Raw genomic sequence first — 24,405 nt, forward strand, 5'->3', positions numbered from 1 at the left:
CCGAAATTGAATTTGGACATCGATATGTAGCCTCCTTCACAGCCGGTTTCTGTTGTTCATAACAAACCATGAGCCACATGAAGCTTGGGCCCAAGCTACTAGAAGTAGCCCGGATGTTGGACCAAAAGAATATACTTATAACATATGAAACATCTGACTACTGTTCCAATAAATTAAAAGGGTAATAACAGTCAATTGCATCTCCAAGTAAGTTGATGCTGATGTATATTTCAATGTTTTTAACTGATCTCCTGCCCTCATAACCATCTTTGTCTTTCAGCAAATTCCTTAACAGCTGAAAAAAGCAAGAAGTAAAAACAAAATTGTTGTGATTCTCAGATTGTGTTTCACTGTTAAGGGGATGGTTAATGCTAGCCTTATTGGCCTTTCTACAGGTGGATGGACCTTTGGCTTTAAGTTTCAGTTTAGTTTATTTCACCATGATGAAGATGAGAAGATCAGAAGAAGATTGGCTGTAAGTAGACATTGTCCAATTTTAACCCATCATGTGACTTGTTATGTTTGTGTCAACCATATACCAAAAAAAGTTTATTGGCATTATTTGTTTCATGGTAGGGAGAATACCCACATTAACTCTATAACACTTTTTTTTTTCACAATCAGAAATGGAACAACAGGTGTACCCATAAATGTGAAAACAGGTTGACACCTACAGAACATATCACTTACCTTCTTCATATGAAGGCGGTGGATGTGGCGGTGGATGTGGCGGTGGGTGTGTTGGGCGTGTAGGTGGCGCTTGAGATGGTGCACTCGGCGACACTGAAAAAAATTGTAAAGATAAAGATAATGAGTGATTTGCAGACTTGATTTTTATTTTTATTTGTACATAATATATACTCCATGTTTGTGATGTTGACAATCATCCAGGAAATGGAATCAAAATGAATTGCTTAAATTAATATGTACTGTATTTAAGCTAATTTGGGCCCTTTACCTAATAAGCCCCCTACAGATTTTTTTAGTATGACAACTAAGTGCTTTTCAATAAAGTAAAATGTAATGCCTGAGATATGTTTCGTTAGATGGTGTGAACAAAAATGTGGTAAAAAGAGGAAACCACCACCGAAAGCATAATCCTATGGGGCATTGTTACACACATTTTTGCTTCTCATATACATGTATCAAAAATACTGGAACAATACAAGTCAAAATTTGGAAACAGGTAATTTTAATTGTAGGCCTTAATGTAGGATACAGAACAGAATATGCAAATCTGCTCACCCACAATAAAAAAAAAAAAAAAAAAAAAAAAAAAAAGATTAAAAAACCAAATTAAAATCTTACCATTTGAATGAGTTGTTTGTAAATTGACCATTTCCTGATCATCATGTTGGTAATCATAATAATCTTGGCAAGCCTGGTTATCATAGTTATCTAGCTGTTGACTTCTTATTGTATCTGTGTGAGGACGGCTAATATAGCTCCCTGGACGGCCTAGCATGTCGGGAGTGGCACGTTCTTCAGGAATCGTATACATGATACGTAGGTACTTGGCTAATTTAACCGCAAATATTAGACTGATTATCATCCACACAGTGCACCAGCCAAGCGAGAACCACACAGTATTCTATAAACAAAAGGAATAATAAACACAATTTGAGATTTGGATGAGAACCATTAGATAATCCTGTCCTTTGCAGTGGCGTAACTCCTATGGGCTCTGGGGGGCCGCGCCCCCGGGCACCCGGGCTAAGGGGCACCCAAACCTGGATAGCCTTTGACACGATAATACTTTGTTATAGGAAAGAAGTGGAAACCTTTACCCACCATGCATAGAATTACTCTTCATTTGGGTGCCCTTCAACACAAAAATTTTTTCGCAAGCTTAGCAAGCATTGAAACATAAATTGGCATTTTAAAGACCTAAATTCAACTTGATTTAATACCAAATTAGTGGTATTTTTGCACGTCTGCACGCAATTGTTTTAGGAAGAGGGGGTATTTTGTATTCTTGCCCCTGATCGCCACAATCACTAGCTACGTCACTGCAGCTAGTAGCTGCTAGTGATGAGTCTTCAAAAGTAAAGACATTGGAGAATATGAAAACATTTTGTTTTATTAACATGCACTGCATTAGCTTGTATTGAAACATGAAATAAATTTAATCTGAAACACTATTTGTAAGTTATTCGGTAGGCCTATACATGTATGCCTTTCAATACCAAAATTGATTAGCTCTGCACCATGCACACCCTTAGTTAGGGGCACCCGAACTACTTTCACCCCGGGCATCCTGTCCCAAAGTTACGCCACTGGTCCTTTGAAGGGGTAATTATATCTTTTCTCATTAATAGTCAATCACACTTTAAAAAAAATTAATCACTGAAGCAAATGTGTCCAACACATACATTTTGTGCAACACAATCAGTGAAATGGGTAGTATCAAAGACCACAAGATGTCACTAAGAAATGTTCCAATTTTTAAATCTGGTGATAAGAATAATGTAAACAATTACAGGCCAATATCTGTCTTACCAATTATTTCAAAGATTATTGAAAGAACTGTTCATCACCAATTATATGATTATCTTTGTAGTAGAAATATCCTTTCGGATTCTCAATCTGGTTTTAGATCCAATCAGTGAAATGGGTAGTATCAAAGACCACAAGATGTCACTAAGAAATGTTTCAATTTGGATCAGAAACCTTGTTCAATCTGGAAATAGGTTGTCCCAGATTTTAACCAGTTTATAAGCCCCCTCATCCTTATTCAAGATGTTTGAAGTACTCATGAAACCAATAAGTAATCTTATCTGATTCTTGGTCATGAATTGGGCAAACAAGAGTTCAATGAGATCGTCTAAACCAGACAAGGGGTATAATTACTGAAATCAACTTTCAGAAAAAGCGAACCAGAGGACAAGATTCCTGATTAGAATCCAATGAAATGTTTGTGAATGAGATCGGATCTGCATGAGAACCGTTTCATTTTTACTCCATGGGCATTACTTACTTTCTTTCAGCTCTCCTCATTGGTTAATCACATGATATAATCATCTGAGTAATTAATAAAAATACACCTTTCTGATATCTTAGCAATTGTAAGCTTAATCCCCTTCAGGCCTACTGACTATTCTTACCACATCTCTGATTGGTTCAGTACATGATATAATAACAGCCCAATTGTAACCAATCAAAAAATAGTTTTTAGACGTCGATAATTTGGCTAGTAGTACCCATGGGGTTAATGATGATGATGATGATGATGATGACGATGACGATGACGATGACGATGATGTAACATGATGAAACTATGGAAAGAGGAGAAAAGAAGTAGTATTTAAATTCCCTACACGTTTTTCAGGTACTAAAAACTTTCTAGCCGTACATACCAGTGAGTCAAGGTCGTAATGACATACAACATTAACAGCTGCATCATATATGGCTCGTATTGGGTGACATCTACCAAATTCATCTGAAAACTGAAAGGAAATAATATTGAAAATTACATACAATTCCATTTTTTTTTTTTTTTGAAAAAAGACTGAGATCGCATATATGTGAATATGCGACTCTTTAAGTTCTCACTATCCAGGGTGCGGACTGACCCTGCGCCTCCAACTGCAGTCATTGTTTATAATGTGTTTTTATGTTGTAGTTACACACATGCATATTGCTCATGTGAATGTCCTTGTTTGCCAGGGTTTACAAACACACACCTCAGGTATTCACTGTTCCACAGGGACTGTCCTGGATGCTAAATTTCTTTTTGTAACCATAATGGGCTGCTGTTGGCAGACGGAAGGTGTTGATGAAAAAATAATTTGGGTGATCAATGGACTAATATTTTACTTTGCTTATGTACGGTGGTGAAAGAAAAAATGGAAAATTGTGTTTAAAAAAGTGAAACCAATATACATAAAATTAGTTGTTTTTCACAGTTGCTCGCACCTGATATCCTTTTTTTTTGCTCTTCACTCTTTCAAACCATAGAAAAAAAATTGGGGCAACCATTCACAACTTCTATAGGCAAAAAATATTTCTGTCGTTACATTTACAAGTTGTGCCCCCCCCTCCACCGGTTCCCAAATCCTGGCTATGCCACTGTACATATGCAAACTCCCTCCCCACATATCCACCCCCTGACAGAGACACACCCCAACACATAATTTCTTTTGAATTTTCTTCATATTGAATAGAGATGAAGGTACATATCAACTATGCCTAATTAAATCCAATACCTGTTCTATGGCTACATCAATAAACTGATCCAGGTATCCTATTATGACATCAATGTAATCCTCAACAGATTTATCCAATTCAGCTTCAAGGGCTTGTGTATCTGATAAACCAATCTCTACTACAAGTCCTGCCTTACTTGTCTCATTCACATCCCTATCAAGTAGAGGTATGAGAGCCTGAATATGATGTGTCAGAGAGCATAGATGCCTGTTGTAGTGATACAAACAGAAAGAAATCAGGGTTACAGTATATAATTTTCAAAAGAACAGGGATAAATCCAGGGTCTACATTCTGGAAAGTATTTTATTTATTTTGAGGTGCAAATCCAGATTTTGGGATATCTTAAATGAAAAATGTATTCTGTAAGCACTCCTAAGATTATACAAGAAATGCAATCTATATTTATTTATTCTTTCTTTATCCAGGGTAACCTCTTCAGTATCTTGTACTGATCTCCAAGAAGGCCCAGCACTTACAATTACAAAATATACAATACTTAATAAATAACATATGATAATCAAAACAAAGCTTATACTTTATTTTCAAGGAAACAAGGAAAACATTAATATAACAACAAAACCCAAAAAACAGTGGTATAAAATGGATCTGAAAATACACATACCAGACTAAAGATTAAACTATCTCTCTTGATCTCTCTCTCTCCCTCACCCCTCTTTCTGACTCTCCCTGACTATAGTTCTAATTCCTCCATTCCTCAAGAAAACTAGTTTCATTTCAAAGCTTTTTATGCTTTGTTTTTGGTTAAAGCCATAATGTATGATTCTTTCAAACAAGATTTTTTGCTATGCTTGTATAATATTTACGGATGTCCCAACTTACACCTAAATGGAATCAGCCAAATTTGATGTGTTTGTAGGTTAATAGAGCAAGTCATATTAATCCTTCCTGACAGTTATAACTATAATAATATTTCAACCTTTTGGGTAAATACTAACAAATTAAAATTTGATGGAAATCATACATTATGGATTTAAATTGACATCAAGTCTGTAAAGGCAATAAGATAGCATAGCATATCAGTTTATCCTTACCATGCTGTGTTCTGTTGGTAATACTACAGACTGTTGTATATCTTGCATATCATATGCAGCTTGCCTCAACTCAGTTGCAACATCAGGCTGTATAGAACATAACAAAAACATACTAATACTCGTACTATGTTTGAAGAAAAAAGAAACAGTGGCAAGTAATAATTTCATAAGTGGATTTCAGTAACATTTACAACTACTTAAAAAATATAATGCATTGTAAATTTGATTTCACAATTATTAGAACTCAAGTGCCCCCAGAAAGAGGTTAAAAAAGTTATATTGCCCTTAAAGTGCCACAATCGGGGTTGACCATTATTTTTTGTTGTTGTTGCATTTTTGGCCAGTTTGAGTAAATAAATTAGGAACATTCTCCATAAAATACAACATAAACAATAATTTAAATGTTTAACCAGGCTTGATTTTAGAATGTATCAGACCTGTATGATACAAATTACAAACAGGAAAAACATTTTGTGAATTTTATACCAAATTATTTCCACTCATTTCCACCAGTTTACTTTTGAGAAAAATGCATGATCACAATTTCAGAAACCCTATCCGAGAATCACTGGCTGCTGATTTAGCAGTTTACAATGAGAATGCTGAAAAATGTGTGCAGCACTGGCTGAAACACATTTAATCTTGTGCTGTGGACACACTAAGAAGAAGACTGGCTGAATTTTTCAAACCCCTTTTCGAAAGTCCCGGGACCGCAGCTGGTTTCATGTTTTATGAATGAGCTTGGTTACTTGACCACTATTTATACCAAGTGACACCGTTGTGCACACAAGTAATTTTCATAGATGAAGAAATCAATCCCAGGAATTGATCTTACATTATTATCTGCAGCCGTGTCCAGCTCTATGGAGTAAGCTGACAAATCATCTGTTAACAGATCTTCTTGTAACTGCAGATGAAACAAATGAATAAAAGAAAGGATTAGTTTAGACATCAACATCTAATATAAATTATTTAAATAACACAAATCGCTGTACCAGTGCAAGCACCTTTGTCATAAGTAACATTAAGGGCTAAATTGAGTTATTAATGGATAATGAATATTACATAAATGCAGCTATGTTACAAGTCTTAGAAGCAATTAACCCTAATGCCAAAAAATCTTACAAATTCTAGAACTACCAAAATTGAAAGATTTTGTAAGATTTTTTGCATATCACTTTATCACATCTTGTAAGATTTTGTGGTGTAAGCAGTGAGTACCTGTAAGATTTTGTAAGATTTTTTGTTCATGAACTTAACTGTGTACATTTTGGTAGTGTAAGATTTTGTAAGATTTATATGTGTTTTACTTTTCTACTGTAAGATTTTGAAGGATTTTGTTTCATTTTTAATTAAAATATTAATTAAATAATTGAAACATTATAAAATAATAAACAGATTGAAACACAAAAATGCTTCTCCTGAAATTAAAGGTCACTTACAATGTTATTGCACTGACACAACAAAATATATAAAAAGAAGTCTACATTTTTAGTTCAAATCCATACATCCCCTGTGGAAGACATGACCCTAATCTCTGCCTGCTAACACAGGGGTTGTAGATATCAAATGGAGTCACCCATTCAGGTAAGCCCATTTGAAATTCACACTCCCTGTGTGGGAGAGTAAAGGTATGTCTTCCATAGGGGTGTACTGATTTGAACTGGAATAGCCCATTTTCCCCAAAGTTTTTACTATTCACTGGATATGATTTCAAGGAGTCCTCCCGGATACTTTTTGAGATACAAAGTCACCTAGAAACTCAGTCGGCTCAAATTGTGATATTTTCTGGGAGACCACCAGACATCCTGGTAAATGGGCATGGTAATCCAGAAATGTCTTGCTAACAGGAGACTTTGGGAAACTTCTCAAGATGGGCTGAAAAGGTTGCTGGAGGTCTTCAGGCTCTTTGCTATGAGTAGCGTGCAAAATTTCAGCAAAATACAAACAATATATAGCGACCCTCCCACGGTAACATTATATGGATGAGTCTGGCACTATCCAATTTACATATTTTCTTTACCTTGCTCTCCACAATTTTAAGCTATTTGAAACCACTCAAAGGTGTTCACCATTTTCCTTTCTTATTTTTTTTTTCAATTTCATCCCCCATTTCATGGCACATCTTTTGTTCGTTTAAAAAAAATCAACTTACCAGTGTTTCCATGGCATCAAAATCAACCTTATCTAATTGGATCTGATCTACAGAATATTGAAGCAATGGTCCAAGATTATCTGGTACTAAATCACTCAAATCAACATCCCCTATGTCTATCTCATCTATCAGTTTAGCTGTCTGGTTTCTTAGCTCTGGTATAAGCTGTAAAAATAACATAACATAATAAGTCACCAAATTATGATATAAAACTGTCATGGATTTCAGGAACACTCTTTCACAAAAAGAAACAAACTCTGTAGCATAAACAAGAAGGGGGTGGGTACTGCTTCCTAAATCCCAACAAAATATATCAACGTGATTGCCAGAAGAACAACATATACCCCAGGACTATCTGCAGAATATTGAAGCAATGGTCCAAGATTGTCTGGTATAAATTCCCTGAAATAAACATCACCTATGTCAATCTCATCTAACTGCAAGCAGCAGGAGGTGGAAGGGATGGGAGGAGCCCAGAGGGGCACTCACTGAGTGAATTGCTACACATCAACAGCCACAGGCCTTAGGACATGACCATACAGTCTACTCTGAAGTACAAAGTACCGACGCGGACGCACACATTGTGCCGACCTTGAAGGCACGCATACCTGCAGCAGAGAGGCAGCACTTCGCACTGTTTACGCGCTGTATATGTGTGCATTGTCACTTTGTGCTTCAGAGTGGACAAACTGTAGATGTTTAGAGTTGGTTATTTTGCAGCGTGATTTGAAAGTAAAAAATTGAATGGTGATATTTGCCCAATTTATGTTTTGTGTATTTTTGTGTTCTTGTGGCAGAAATTGAAGGTCTAAAGTAAAAGTCAATACTTTGCTATATGCCATTTAGGGCAGCTGTTGCATATATCACTTCATTTAGGGGTACAAATTTGATTGTGTGCAGTATATCACTTAGAGGGTGTATTTTAAAGGTTGTCAGACTCAGAACATGGGTTGGAATCACTTGTGGGTGACAGTGAGGAGAAAAAAGAATGGGAGGAGAAAAGGAGGAGGAAAAGAAAACCACATTACAGGTTAAAATCACTCGTGCTCAGACCAGGAAGGATAATAGGCGCTTGAATACATTTTTCTTATTTCAAATAACCACTGATGGTAAATTTAACACCACTTGACATAAGATATGATTCTCTTCTTACCTTTTTCAAATCATTGACATTGATAATGTGCTCCAGTTGTAATGTGTTGTAGATAGTAGAATTCTGCTCACAGTCTTCCAGAATAGATGTAAATGTTAGAGGAATAGAAGAATTACCCAGGATGAGATCCCCTAGCCAGTAGCCTTCTGATATCAAGTCTGGTTTGTCTATTGTCTGTCATATGATAAAAAATTAAATCACTGCAGTTCCAATTTAGGCTGTTAAGTCAGTATGCACAAAAGTGTTTTGAAGTTGGACAAACAGTTAAAGCTGGGTGTAACTTTACAGACAGTCTAAGGTTATTTAGACTAGGGGTTAAAATTAAAATATTGTGCATATGTCTAAGTTTAGAGCACAATGGGGGCACCATGTGCAGGAGGAATGAAGTTTAGGGAGAGAAACAATTTGAAAAATTGCCCAAAATAGTTGTTTTGTTTGACAGGGGCACAAATCTAGCCCAAATGGGTTTTTTTTGGTAAACTTCCCATACTCTTGCATTGTGGTGCTACCAGTAGACCAGGTCTGAAGTCAAAACAGAGCAACCATTTAAACCTATAATTTTATGTGGCAATGTGGTTCAGTGCAAGCTCATCCCTTTCTATGGAATACCATATTACAACAGTGTGTAGAGCAGCATATGCGTCCATTAGAAACATAGGTCGTGATCAGTAGACATGTAAACAGGAGATTGCTGAAATGATGGTACATGCCTTCATAACATCCAAGATAGACATTGGCAACTCTCTGTTGCATGGCATCACAAAGACCAAACTGCACAGACTACAGAGAATTCAAAACATTGCTGCCAGACTTATAACATACACAAAACTACGTGAGCACATTACACCTGTTTTACATGACTTGCATTGGCTACCAGTTGAACAAAGAATCACATTTAAAATAGCCTTATTTGTCTACAAGATCTTGTATATATCAGCTCCAGCATATTTAAATGAACTTGTAGAAATGTATTCACCAACTCGTAACCTCCGTTCTACTACAAAAGAACTTCTTCAAGAAACAGTTGCCAGAAACCAGTGGGGCAGCAGATCATTTCATGTTTCAGCTGCAAACATTTGGAACAATCTGCCATTTTCGGTTCGCTCTGCCAAGAGCTTGTTTAGTTTCAAAACAAATTTGAAAACACATTTGTTCCAAAATGCTTTTAATTGACTCTTTGCATATCATGAACTATACAACACTGATGAACTGTTATAATATGTTTGTATCATTGTACATTGGTTGTTTTTTGCAAAGCGCCATGAGCGTCTCTCGATGGATACCGGCGCTTTATTAAGTGTACATTATTATTATTATTATTATTTATATATTTTCTTCTTCATGAAATACTTTGAATGCTGTTGAAGTAAATCAGTGTCTAAAAATTCCAGATCAATTTCTTCCTATCTTTAAACACATACCTCATTTATGAGTTTGAGATTTTTGAGTGGTTTGCATGTCAATGTAGTAGGAGCCAGGCTGGCAAAGATGGTTGATGTTAGTAGCATCAGTAGCGGGGTTAGTAGGAATGTTAGTACTACTCCACTGTAAAAACAGAAGAATCAGTAGTGGGGTTACTCAGTCAATACAAACATTTTTTTTAAATGTTATAATTGTGCTATAAACATGTTTGTACATGTTCCTCATTCCTCTTACTAAATAAAAATACAGTGTACAAACTGTATTCTATAGTAAATTGATGTGCATAGATCATTATTGGCTGTTGTATGTACCCCAAGTCCCCATTGTTTGTGACATATTGTCCATTTGTGCATTTGACGAGCTTTGTTGCAAAACCCCTTACATCCACTTGAGCAATTTTGAGAAAACATCAAATAATCATCAAAAAAAGTACTGATATAGGGTTTGCAGCAAAAGCAGTTTTTCGGCGGGATGCTTGGGTAGGATGCAAAAACTGCTTTTGTTGAAAAACCCCTTATATCAGTGATTTTAATGATGATTTTTTGATGTGTTCTCAAAGTTGCTCAAGTGGATGTAAAGGGTTTTGCAACAAACCGCTTCATTTGTACATTCAATAGTTTTGTAGATGAAAGTACAGTGATTAACTTACACCATAAGGAAGTTTCCACAGCAGTTAGAGCTGATTGATCTGTATCTTGGGTCCACATTTTTGGCGAAGATAGATCCCATGATGAGTCCAACAGCAAATACACCAAAGATAAAAAAACAAGCCAGAGATAGAGCAAGCATGGTAAAATCCCTGCAGGAGAATTAACATACAAAAGTATATTAGTATATAAAAAAATACAGAGTCTTTGTTTTACTTTTTAAGTTCTTTGTGAAATTCAGGGGAAAGGGAAGAGGGTGGGGCACTCAGGACAAACTCAATTGTAATGATGTAAGTGCACAAAACTACAAATTATGTGTCCTTTTTTTAGCTATAATCAGTGTGCATCCACATGAAGGTTATCAAATTTGCCAATTTTTGGGATAGGAAGAATGTTTTAGAAGCCATCATGAGAGTGATGTTTTAACTATTTTAATGACACCTTCCAATTAATAAAATAACACTGAATTTCTTGAAGGACTTTCCTTGTTAAGGGTTGTTTTGTAAATCCTTGGGCTATGAATTTTAAGATGTCATATAATCATTGGTATGTTTTCTTTCCTTTCTTTCTTTTTTTAAGTTCAAACTTGACATTTCTTTTTTAATTTACTACATAAATCATACAAAAATTCCTTGTTAGGATATTTTAAAGATAAAGTGCATCCTCCACTTCTTTGTTTTGATTCCTTTAAAAGGTTTTTATTCATTTCATATTTAATGATTTACAAAGACTCGTCAAAATATTGTTAAGCACTTGGATATAGTTTGTATTACCTGTAGATGATATAGTCATTGGAATCATCAAGCCTGCCCTTCATAAACACCTCATACTCATCTAGAGTATCTAGTATCTGAGTGTCAAATAAAATACATGATTCACTTACATCTAAAGCTCATAATTATGTTTATTACATACAACAAATTGTACTAATTCTACCTAATCATACTTGAGTTCAATCCCCTCGCGAGTCCTTTTTTTTTGCTCTTTCCATTTACTGTCAATTGTTTGCCCAAGATTCGTTAAAAGTCATTTAATTATGCTACATTTAACATTATCAGGATTATTTCTCCATGCTACATGTACATATCTATATCATTTATTTCATTCAGTAATTGCCAAGAAGCTCTATTCAGAATGACATGAGGTCATCAAGGGTGTAAGGTCCAGTTAGTTCAACTTCAATCGGTAAGCCGCTGGACTCTGGTGTGCGAGTGCTTGACGGTACACCTCTTGCAGTGTAATTTTCTGTTCTGAAGGAAAATTCGCTAGCTTGAAATTCCCCTGGACAAGGAACTTGTTGCTTATTGTCAGTCTACCAGTACAAAAATCTGGAAGTTGATTCTGGTTGCGATGGTTATATATAGGCTGATTAGGGTTCTGCATCTGTATAGCTGTGCACCCCTGAATGATGCTAAATGGTTTATAAAGTAGGTCTATAGTCTATATATCTACCCCGAGTCACCGGCACTAGCGTGTTCAGCGTGTGCTGCGTTGGCTTAATGTGGTATATCTTGTGTGTACATATGCCGCACATTGATTGCGCGAGTAACAGTATGTATATGCAACAAGTATCGCTAAGCTAACGCAAAAATAGTGCCAGTGACTCAAGGGAGATATACAGACTATAGGGCCAGAGTGTGCCAAGGTTTCTGGGTTTGTGCCTGTGCATAGTGCACTACAAATCACTATACTTTATTTTTAGATATACTCACCGCTACTAATTGATCATTGGCTCCTGTGTATATCTCATCAATACTGTCACTTGTAGAGCTAATAACATCCTCTATATCATTGATAGGTTCTTCAGCTGCACTGTTAATATCACTCTCAATCTGGTCAAGAGCTTCCAGACCCTAAGTAATGTGTCAAAACAAAGCAAGGTAGTTTACTTGAGCTCTTTCTTTCCAGATAATCATTGGAAATAATGATAATAAAAGAAATGTGCAAATGACAAACAACAGGCCGGATTTTGTTACCTTGTTGTCTAGTTTAATTGTAACACTGGGGTTAACTGTTCACTCTATACATACCTTGTTATATAGACTGCTAATATTTGCTATTGCTGTATCAGACCCACTTATTTGATCATCTAAAACTGGAAGCTGAAAGAAAGATATATCATAATATTCTTTATATTTAAATTATGTATAAATCTAAAATTGATGATGAAAATTGATAATGAAGAATATATTATCATGCTTTATTGACTTTTATGCAGAGAAAGCAGATACAGAATGGAGAATGGTACATGGATGAAATATCCCAGGCAGTAATAAGAAGGTCGCCGGTTTGAATCCGGCCAGATCCACTGGTTTTTTTTGTGTTTTTTTTTCAATGTTTATGTGCGCTGGCTGCTCTGGGTAAAGATTAAAATTTGTTCATCCTATCAACCCAGAGAACTAAGTATGTAATTTCATCCCAGGCAGTACTTTTGTCTTTTCAACCACTGAGTATTTTTTGCATGTTCATCAACTCATCACCTATCAATAAAGATAATTTGCTCTAGAATAAACATAAAGAGCAAATAAAATCATTTATATTTGTTTATCATTGTTGATGTAGCTTGCAAAACTGCGTAAATACTGAAGTGGGTCCTGATTAGTGACACAAAGTGACTCTACCATGAAATATATTGGCACCTCATTCACTCAACAATCCATATTGTATTGGGATATTCCACTTGAAATAAATACACCCTTATGGAAGACATGACGTTAATCTTGCACACAGGGAGTGTGAATTTTAAATGGGGTGACCTGAATGGGTGACTCAATTTGAAATTTACACCCCCTGTGTGGGAAAATAAGGTAATGTCTTCCATAAGGGTGTATGGATTTCAACTAGAATAGCCCAGATCCCAGATACATAGGATGCGAGCATTGACAAGTGAGAAAGGGCTATGTTGAGAACTGTATTTTTGTTTATAATGATATTAGTATCTGAAATATATGATGCAGAGTTCATTTCATCAAAATTTGTGACTTACTGAATTAAAATCAATATTAATTGTTAGATCCTGATTTGGTGGTACACACCCAGCACACGTTGCATTGATGTTATCTAACCTCTCCGACACATCCTCTAGCTCAGTCCTAAGAGTTTCTCCTTGTTGGATCAGGATTGTTCCAGATTCATTCATACGTAGCAGAGTAACATGTGTATCATTCAAATCTGTGTTACAAAACAAATACTAATTTATTTATTGCTCAGTCCAAATGACCATACATATTACAGGGTTGTGCCACAAATGTGTCTCATTGTTGGGCCTTTGGTATAAAAAAAAATTGCTTCTTTGGTAAATTTTCGTCTAAACTTTTATTTTCAAAAGATTTCAATCCATTTTGGCCAAAAATAGCAGCTTTTAATTTCATACAGCCAAAAAAATCTCCCAAATGCAAAATCTAGGTCTATAGGGCCCATAGAACAGGATTTTTGGTCACCTGATGTGCCATTTCCACTGCAACTAAACCTGATGATATATATTCTATGGCTTATATACATATGCACATCAAAATTCAGTTTGTGAATTTTGCCATTTTTAACTCACCATGGATAAGTTTTTCAAACTCATCAAATAGAGCTTGCACTTGAACTTCCTCTAATAGATAATCTTCAACAGGTGCAGCTATTAGCATGCCTACATCTAAGAGAAAGATACAAGCAACAAATAAAATTGGGTCACTTTCTGGGTCATGATGCTTTGCTCTATAAGCAATACCAAAATACAAACATACCGTACTGACGCGAGTATAGTCCCACCCAAATGCATTGAATTTGAATGCATTTGAAATTATTAATAGAGTATGACATGAATACAAATTATCAATTTTCATATTAAAAATAGGTCAATCATGAATGATCCTAGCATTTAGGTCTAGGTCCTGGGACACTCCAAAGCCGAAAAAATAAATAACTTCAATTCCTAAAATGTTGTCACAATATAATATAACACACAACTTTAAGATTATAAAAAAAACATAGGTGGAGTTAGATTGGTCCAACATAAAAAAATATGGGCAACTAAGTAGACACAAACTACTTTTGCTGATCTGATGATGATGCAATTGAATAAGCCAATCAGAACCATTTTAGAGCAGTTATTCATAATATATCAAATTTAAACAACCTTTTTCTTTTCTTCCTTAAAAGTATTCAATGTGGGCAGTAAATTTAGGGTAGGTTTGGTTACGCCACCCCAAACATTTTGTAAAATAAAACATAATTGAGCAGTACTAACTAAACAACTTCAAAAGGAAGCAATTGGTAACATAGTTTTGTGCGGTGTTTTTGTTTTGCATCAACTATCTGGTGCTTAATATTTTGCTTATTTCTCCGACGTCCGTGTTTTGTAGATATATAGCGCTTTTCGTTTGTATTTTTTCTCTACAATCCTGCATTGCTTTTTTCACCTGAAGAAGGGCTAGGCCCGATACCGGTTATGTAATTGAAATATATTCACGGCAATTCTGTCACTTGTAAACGCAAATCAACTTATGGCATTTCAAAGATATTTTGAAAAGAAAAACATTATGGTTTGTGGTACTCACTTTGTAGGTCATCAAGAGCAAGATCTTCCACATATTCATACTCATCTTCTAAAATGTGACTTAGTTGCTGTGATATGCAAATAATGTTAAAAACAAAATGGCTAGAATACTTAATAATGATATCAGTAGAAGCAGGCATCTGTTGAAACCATGATAATTTTGAACAGCACAGAAAAAAAGCAATACATCCATTTTGTGAGTGGGTGTCTGGGCAATATACAAAAGGTGCGATTGATGCCAGCACCGTCAGGTCGCTCCTGCATCGTCGGTCTAATTTTAACCGATTTTCGCCGTTTTTACTGCATTTTAGTGTACATTATTTTTACTGTGGACTGTTTTATGTGCATGGAACGTCAAAATGTTTGTGTTGCCGAGATATCGTTCTTCATTTTTCCATATTTTGTGGACGATTTCTGTACTATATTTACTGGATGTTAGCGTTGAATGGGTACGTACACATAGAACACGTAGTAACTTTACTGGTTTGTTGATCAATACCACTGAATCGATCGACAATCATCATGAGAATAATACAAAGAGCAACATTGAGCGTATTAGTTTCAGCCGTGATTATTTGCTTTCATTTAGAACATCTCCACCCGGTACTGAATTATACATTGATTGTGGTATGACTGAGAACCTATGCACGCATCTTGCTGATTTGAATATACTCAAGCGATCATGCCCTTTTCATGAACGACCCAAACCACCCAGCCGTAAAGTTAAGAATAAACGCTGGAAGAAGAGAGGAAAGGGACGAAAAAGTCAGAAACAACAGATTTATTCAATCCCTGTTATTCAGAACTGGTTTGAACTTGAACAACTTACGCGGTTTGCCCAAACACAATGAAAAACTTCTTAATCTTCGCTTATGGAATGCAAGATCTGCATGCAACAAAACTATTCAAATTTTTGACAACATAGTAGACAATGATGCTGATGTATTTGTAATTACAGAAACATGGCTAGCTGAGAATGACCGTGTTGTGATTGGGGAATTGCTCCCACAAGGGTATTCATTCATGAATTTCCCTAGGAAACTCGATCCGCATGGTGGCATTGGGATCATATACAAGTCTAATCTTAATATTCAAAAAGCTCCAACTGACATTGATACGCCATCTTTTGAACATGCATCTGTCATAATTAAGAAACTTGGCATTAGACTTATCCTAGTGTATCGCCCCCCTCCGTCGAAAGAAAATGGCCTTAAAGTGCCGCAATTTCTTGAGGAGTTCGATGCATTCATCAACGAAATTAGCATGGCCCCTGTAAAGACTTTACTATTAGGCGACTTTAACATCCATGTCGACCTCCCATCCAAACCTGATTCTGCTCGATTCCTAGAATCACTCGCTGAAAATGGTTTCCAACAGCATGTTCATCAGTCTACTCATAAGGACGGACACACTTTGGACCTGATCATATCTCGCAATGAAGAAAATCTTGTAACTAAGTGCCAAGTCTTGCCAACGCTAGGATCTGATCATGAACTTATTAACTGTGCAATAAATTGTGAGAAACCCCAACCTATGAAAGTTTCAAGTAATGTTAGAAATATAAAGGGGATTGATAGTGTTTCATTTGCTAATGACCTTGCATCAAGTTTGAGCGACCTGGACTTTGGTGAGGACTCTGCTGAGGAGATGCTTGGGAAGTTTGACTCTTCTATTCTAGGTGTGTTGAACACCCATGCACCTCCGCGGCAGAGTGCTCGCAGTATCAAGCCCACGTCGCCCTGGTTTGATGAAACAATCAGAGATGCTAGACGTAACGTAGACAATGTGAAAGAAAGTGGTTAAAAAGTAAGAACCAATGTGATCATGATGACTATGTTGAACAAACTAAGGTTACTAGTAAACTCATACAACATGCCAAGGAAAACTATTATCAAGAACAACTTGAGAATTCAAGCAATAAGAACATGTTTGTGACTCTGAACAAACTCTTGAACAATGTTACTAAACAACTTCCTGACTTTGATAATTTGAATGAAATGTGCAATTCATTTGCCAGATTCTTTGTTGAAAAGGTTTCTAAAATCAGGCAGGATCTTGATAGTGTACCTAGTGCTCTTCCAGATTGCAAACCTTTAGAGTACTGTCAGAATCTTTTAAGCAAAAATGTTTCTTTGTCTTCATTTAACCAGGTCACTGTTGAAGAGGTGTGTAAAATCATATCATCTATGCCACCCAAATCATGTGCTTTAGATACCATTCCTCTGTGGTTGTTTAAAGAGAACGTTGAATTGTTGTGTAAACCGTTAACATCTATAATTAATGTGTCTTTAAGTACAGGTGTCTTTCCATCTAAGCTCCGTGAGGCGATTGTATCCCCCTCTTGAAGAAGCCTTCCCTCGACAAAGAGGTTTTAAAGAATTTCCGCCCAGTGTCAAATATAAGCTATGTGTCTAAGTTAATGGAGAAGGTGGGTGTGTAGGCAGATTAAAGACCATCTCAATTCCCACGACCTCCTAGAACCATTCCAATCCACGTACAGAGAACTGCATTGCACAGAAACTGCTCTCCTTCGTGTTAGAACTGATATACTAAGATCTATGGACGAAAATAATGCTGTTGCGGTTGTATTACTCGATTTATCCGCCGCATTCGATGCGGTAGACCATGCCATCCTATTGAATCGGCTTAAGCACACCTATGGAATATGTGGCACAGCCTTGGCATGGATATCATCTTATCTTCAAAATCGTTCTTTTCGCAGATCCGTCCGGAGATGCTTCATCTAGCAATCACGCTCTCCATTATGGGATTCCACAGGGCTCTGTGGTTGGCCCGCTCTTCTTCGTTTTGTATACATGTTGTCTTGGTGCTATCATTCAGAAGTACAAGATCAAGTACCATATGTATGCCGATGATGTGCAGCTTTATTTACCGTTTAATGCTAAATCCGAAAGTGATATCAAATTTGCCATTGACAAACTCTCTTCTTGTATTAAGGAGGCACACAGGATCACTGAAGTGTTACATGGCCAAAATTGAGTTTTCATCACTAATGTCATCTTCACACCCTATTTTATCTTGTCATTAATAGATTTTAAAGAAATCTTAAAATTTGAACCATAAGAAAAGCTATTTTAAAGACCCTTTTTCATTAAAAATTTGTCAAAATGCAAAAGCAAATAACATCATTGTTTTCCCGCAATAGATCGCGTTCGCGAAATGCGTACTTCGGCGTACAGCTAGCAAAAACACGCACACAAGGTAAACTGGATGGGCGGGTGATTGCTGATTCAGGCGCTGGAGTCGCCAATCGCGATCACTACCGTATTTTATCGTATTGATCTCTTCCAAGGTATAGGTAAAGCTTGCACCATTGCATTGCGAAACTGCGGGCCGACAGACCACCACCGTCCCGGCCCAGAATCAGTAGGCCTACTCGTTAAATTTCGCCAAAAAAAAAAGTGCTGGTAGTGGTATAAATTTTACGGTCTTTTTTTTATATGGACATAAATAGTGATTTTTTTTGTTTATGTTTTGTTTTTCAAGTTTCATTCTGAAAATTTATCTGTAAGAAGTAGTTACCCGTAAGAAGCCCTGTAATGATGACGCAATCTGGTAGATATGATAGAAAACGTAGGCCCTAAATATTTTGCTAATAGGCTAGACTTAGCCCGTATAGTACATCATTAGGCTTATTATTTTATGTTTAAAAATTTGTTTTGTTTTATTTCATTCATTCATTCATTCATTCATTCATTCATTCATTCATTTCATTGTTATTATTTGATTTACCAAGTTGGTGTAGTTGGACAAGAAACGATAGGCATATATATTTTATGCAGTCCCAGCCTTGGTTAGGGGGCCTCTGCGGTCGTTCAGTTTCGTCTTAATTTTGAAGACCATAAAAAATAGGCAAGCAGTTACTACCGGTAGGCCTATATTAAATACCTAAGGCCCTGAATAATGTTTCAAAGTTTATTAAAACACGGATTTAAGATTCATTTTCAAACGTTCTCTATACTCCTGATTGACCGTAACGCAATGTCAAAAAACGTTGACATTTCAATACAATCATATCGATCATCTAGGCACAGGCCTACAACTGTAAGTCAAAAATTTCGATATTTGATCAATGATCGGCATAGCGAGCACGCGTTTATGAAAGCATTTTCGTGAATGTTTTAATGCTAAATAATTTCAAACGAAAACATAATCGAAAAACGCAAATTGCGTGCTTTTTCATAACCCATTTAACTACATTTCCATTAGTAGGCCTATTAGGTCTACCATGCCATGATTGCGATAAAAGCTTTTGGTTTTACAACACTTTTTGCGAATGTTTTGGCCGCATGTCTTTTTATTTGCAATGTTTGTCTGGCTTTCAACTTTCACGTTTATAATGTTTTCTGCATATTTTAAAAGGTAAACTGCTTTAAAGCATTTTTCGTGAATGTTTTCATGCAATGTTTAAAAACGCTCTTTACAGCATGATGCCTATTATATAGGCTACTGTATAATCATACAGGGTCGTAAAACCACACTCTAATTTAAGCCATAAGTTTTCCGTTTTCTACTTTTGAAATTCGGTTTTGTTAGGCTATATGTCAATTTCCGTGTATTTTCGTTTTCTTGTGACCTCTCCGTGTTTTGCCCGTGTAACATATAGGCCTAGCCATACTTTTTGTCCGTTTTACAATAAGTTTATTCAAGACATATTTAATACAACTTTTACCCCACTTTTTACACGTTTATTTGATTGAAAACAACAACAGACACACTTTTTAAAATTTTTTTGTTGTATTTTTATTCACTTTTTATGCGGTACAAAATATTTTATAACTTTATTGTGGCTTTAGGCCTATAATAGGACTATGACTTTTATGCGTGTTTGATATTCCGTAAAAGGTGTAGGCCTATATAATAACGGACTTTAAAATGCATAACTTTGGCGCGGACGGGCCGCTGTGGTGCTTGTCAAGCACCAATGCAAAAAAAGCCATTTCCATTTGAGAAAGTTTATTACCAAAAAGAAAAAGCAACGAGTAGTAACAACATCATGTTTGCGGTTCAGAAAAGGACAATGGACATAAAATAATTGCTTGTCAGTTATTCTATGCTATTTTTAATGTTCTGATGTCAGCAATTTTAATACAGAGCATGATCTTTTTTTTATACGGAACATGACAAAATTGTGCTTAAATAAACATGGTTTCGTTTGCGGCAACACGACCATGCACTGTGCAACGTATTCGCGTATTAACCAGTCTGTCTGTCCGCGCGCCCAGTCGCTCCTCAAACGCCGACGCGACGCCGCGGCCTTGCCAGACGCTCTGCTGCACCATGGAAACAAGACTGAAGTAAATAAAATGGCTACTCCATGTGGATAAACATCTGCCGAATGTGCACGGATAATTTTGTCATATTGTATATTTTACCTTCTAAATCACCAAAAAAATGCCAATCTGCTGCAGTTGGACGCCCCGTCTCATTTTCTAACTTGACCAAACGTCACAAATCACCGGATTATTTATTTATGGAATAATCTTCAAAAATGGACCTAAAATCCGCTGTATTTTTCTAAATCGCGATTTTCGGCAAGTTCATTTTTGACCACTTTTAACCATTTTTGGTCCGTCATAGCGTCTAAATGAAGCATCTCTGAGGTAAGTTTTTAAGTCAAACGTTTAGATATGATCAAATTCTAGAAAGTGTTTTTTTATTTTTTTAAATTAGGGCCTAGAACTTTTTTTATCACCCATGATTCAAAAATTTGAACACGGGTCTCACGTTTTTACTGATTTTTTGCCTATATTTTAAAAACTAAGCAAAATTTCAAAAAATAAAAAACACTTTCTTGATTTATTTGTCAAAATTAATAAAATTCATGTTTTATAGTTTTGATTTTCAAATAAATTTTTATGGCGGACCAAAATTTTTGGTCAAAAAACCGCTTTTTGGGATTTTTTCAAAATTGTACTTTTTGACCCAAAACTGACATTTTAAATGGATTTATGAGCTCATTTCCTTTCATAAAATGTATACTTTTATATACTTTACATAAATACTTTTCGAGTTATGAGGTGAATAATAATGGATAATTAGTGATCCTGTGTGCCACCTTAATGAAATCAGTGATTGGATGACTAGAAATAAGCTCAAACTTAACAGTGAAAAAACCGAGTTCTTTATAGCATCGTCTAACTATAACATCAAATATATCAAGGACATCTGCATTAATATTGGTGGCAGCACTATATTGCAATCTCTTGTTATCAAAAACCTTGGTGTTGTCTTTGATCAGACGATGTCAATGACAGGACATGTGAAACACACGGCGAAGTCCATCAATTTCCACCTCCGTAACATCTACAGGATCCGTCGGTACATCACTGTTGATAGCTGCCACAAACTTGTCCGCTCACTGATTTTATCCAGACTTGACTATTCAAATGCTATGATGTATGGCATCACATCCAAAGATCTGAAGAAACTTCAATCTCTGCAAAATAGGGCGGCGCGGATTGTGTTTAGATTGGATAGGAGACATTCATCAGCTCCATTGCTCAGAGAACTCCATTGGCTGCCTCTTGAATCCCGGATAGTTTTCAAACTCATGCTGCTGGCTTATAAAGGTATCCATGGACTACTGCCGTCTTATCTCACCGAGTATCTCATTCCTTATGTTCCATCTAGAGAGAATTTGAGATCTGGTGACGACAAGTTACGTCTTGCCATACCACGCACAAAACAAACACTTGGGGACAAAGCCTTCACGGCAGCTGCACCGCGCCTTTGGAACTCTCTGCCCATTCACATCCGCCAACTCCCTTCCATCCATAGATTCAAGAAATCGCTCAAAACCCATCTTTTTCCAACATGTTAATTTTCTACTTGCCTCTTGATAGTGAGCTTGTCACCTGTTTATATATGTTTTTTTGCATGTGTATATATTTAATTGTTGCTTAACAGTGTATGCAATGTTTTTAGTATGTGTAATGTAAGTTGTAATTTAAGATGTAATTTTTAAAGTCTCTTTGTACAGCGCCTTGATCTCATTGATAAGGCGCTTCATAAATGCTGTTTAATAATAATAAAAGGTGCAATCAACAAATTCCAGTGCAGATATGTATAATGAGGTACTTTAAAATAAGCCTTTAACTTTGAGAAACTAAATTTATCAATACCTGGAATCACAAATTGTTTGCATTGACCTCATTGATTTATGATCAAACAGCCACAAGCCCCAAATGTGCAATATGATTTACATGGTGGTAAACAACTTAACACTACACCCATGATTGATTCACACACAGATTTAGTCATTGGTGCATTGGATCTGATAACATTCAACCCATTCTCTGTAAGCTACACTGGTAGCCTGTGTAGAAGCGAAAACTAAATTCAAGTTTCTATTCTACTAATGGTATACAAATCCTACAATGGACTTGCATCTGCTTACTACATTGATGACCTGCTGACTGCATAATCCCAGCACACACACTAAGGTCAAGCACACAAGGATTGCTACAAACCCCTACTGCAGCTCGTAAATCAAGAACAACTTATGTAAATAGGACCTTTTCTATTGCAACACCAATTGCAAGAGAATGGAATAGCATCAGACAATTGCTAAATTTACTTTATTATTGTTATTACTCACTCCAGAACTGCCAGTAGTAAACATCTGGAGATCATCAAGCACATCAAATGAGGTTTGGAAGGATGTGTCTTTTGCTCTTGTCATGAAGGTGTTGGAAAAATCTATACAAACAGCACCAGCACTGCAGTGACAATAAGAAGAACAAGAATAAAACCTTATTTGAAATAAACATGAACAATTTTCCTTCAATTACAATATTCACATTCTCTACTGTGAACCCATTTGAATTTTTGTTTTTTCGATGAACATTATGTAATTTATACACATACATCCAGTTTATGGCTATGATGGTAAAATATACCAATCCGATGATAGAAACATGTATTTGGCAATATCACAAGCTTTTATGGTACAAACCAGGGATGTAAAGGGGCAACATATCCATTTCCTGAAAATCCATCTGGTCCTTGAACAGGTGGCTGAGGGCTTGCGTGGGGTACTGAACATTTAGGGGGTTTGTCCGAAGAATAGGCTGCAGGGTATCACACCCCTCCTAAAAAAGTTTTTTGGCTCTTTTTATGACAAATTGTGATGTGATTAAGCAAAATGAGTCGGATGTCAGGAATATTGATTTTGAGATATAGCTAATAATAGTATTCAACTTCCTTTGTATTTTATTTTTCTGAACAACAATAAAATGGCCATATCTCTGGAAGCGTACATCAAATTATGATAGGGTTTTCAGCAAAATAAAGCTCAAAGATTGGCTCATGTAATAAAATTAAAAATTGAATTTTAGTTTTGATCGACATCAGACTCATTTTGCTTGATCGCATCACAATTATCATCACCCAATTCCGCAAATGCACATTTTTTTTACATTTCTGAATTCCTTTTTAGCCAAATTTCCGGAATTCTGGTAATTTCTGGAAGATTTGCATTCCTGGTACAAACCATTTTTCAAGATGGTACACTACCATGTCACAAATATACAGTAATCATTTATTTTTAGACTCATCTACAGACTCTGATCATTTGATGCACACAAGTAGATGCACTAAATTATAATTCTGTTCAACTGGACTTATGGGCTATGGTATCATGTCATATCCATGATGCATCATCAGGCCTACTGATCTTGAATTGGCTCTGTATTCTTGACCTGTGACGTCACGGCGGTAGAAGTGACGTCATATTGGAGTCGTCAAGGAATTTTCATGATGGTTGGTTCATAACACTTGGACAAGTTGTATTGTAGTCCCCCTCCGCGATTCAAAGTTGGCTCCTCCCTGCGAACATATATTGCTTCTTTCATACCACCTATGTTCTTTGAAGTTGTGATTGGCTGCTTTGAAGTGTGTGTATACCGAGGAATCAATAAGCCCTGTACGTTGAACTGGGGCGATAATGTTGTTGGCATATTCGCTTGTGGAGAGGCTGTCTTGTCTCTCCTATGTAGTAGTCCACACAGTCTGAATCCTGGCAAATGATCATATAAACAATATTGCTTTGTTTGCGTTGAGGAATCTTGTCCTTGGGGTGGACAACTTCTGTCTCAGAGTGTTACACGGTTTTAATGAGACTGGGATCTGGTGTTGTCCAATGATCCTCTTTAACTTCTCAGAGACATCCGAGACATAAGGGATGGTGATACGTAACTTAA

General features: G+C 36.2%; 1 protein-coding gene and 1 long non-coding RNA gene across 2 annotated transcripts; both read right to left on the reverse strand.

Annotated features, from left to right (window-relative positions):
- Positions 1 to 257: 257 nt before the first annotated feature.
- On the reverse strand, positions 258 to 13,774 carry LOC140164669 (prominin-1-like). The gene is made up of 15 exons (XM_072188017.1): positions 13,622 to 13,774; positions 12,666 to 12,737; positions 12,348 to 12,488; positions 11,409 to 11,485; positions 10,638 to 10,787; positions 9,988 to 10,111; positions 8,567 to 8,740; positions 7,414 to 7,578; positions 6,094 to 6,165; positions 5,290 to 5,345; positions 4,206 to 4,413; positions 3,357 to 3,446; positions 1,309 to 1,591; positions 691 to 783; positions 258 to 295 (listed from the first exon to the last, which is right to left on the reverse strand). The coding sequence occupies exons 1-15, from the start codon at positions 13,772 to 13,774 to the stop codon at positions 258 to 260; spliced, it is 1,896 nt and encodes a 631-aa protein (XP_072044118.1).
- A 413-nt stretch (positions 13,775 to 14,187) lies between these two features.
- LOC140167687 (uncharacterized) lies at positions 14,188 to 22,873 on the reverse strand. Its single transcript, XR_011861066.1, has 3 exons — positions 22,803 to 22,873; positions 15,183 to 15,249; positions 14,188 to 14,278 (listed from the first exon to the last, which is right to left on the reverse strand). It is a non-coding gene; the product is annotated as an uncharacterized lncRNA (long non-coding RNA).
- Between the last annotated feature and the right edge of the window lie 1,532 nt (positions 22,874 to 24,405).

Source organism: Amphiura filiformis, chromosome 1 (assembly GCF_039555335.1).
Source record: "Amphiura filiformis chromosome 1, Afil_fr2py, whole genome shotgun sequence".
Classification (NCBI taxonomy): domain Eukaryota; kingdom Metazoa; phylum Echinodermata; class Ophiuroidea; order Amphilepidida; family Amphiuridae; genus Amphiura; species Amphiura filiformis.

Coding starts and splice junctions, on each gene's coding strand:
- LOC140164669 (XM_072188017.1), bottom strand. CDS start 13,774: ATGAATGAATCTGGAACAATCCTGATCCAACAAGGAGAAACTCTTAGG. Junction 12,489..12,665: donor TTAGCAGTCTATATAACAAG/GTATGTATAGAG, acceptor CACATTACTTAG/GGTCTGGAAGCTCTTGACCA. Junction 6,166..7,413: donor TTGATGCCATGGAAACACTG/GTAAGTTGATTT, acceptor TTTCATCTGCAG/TTACAAGAAGATCTGTTAAC.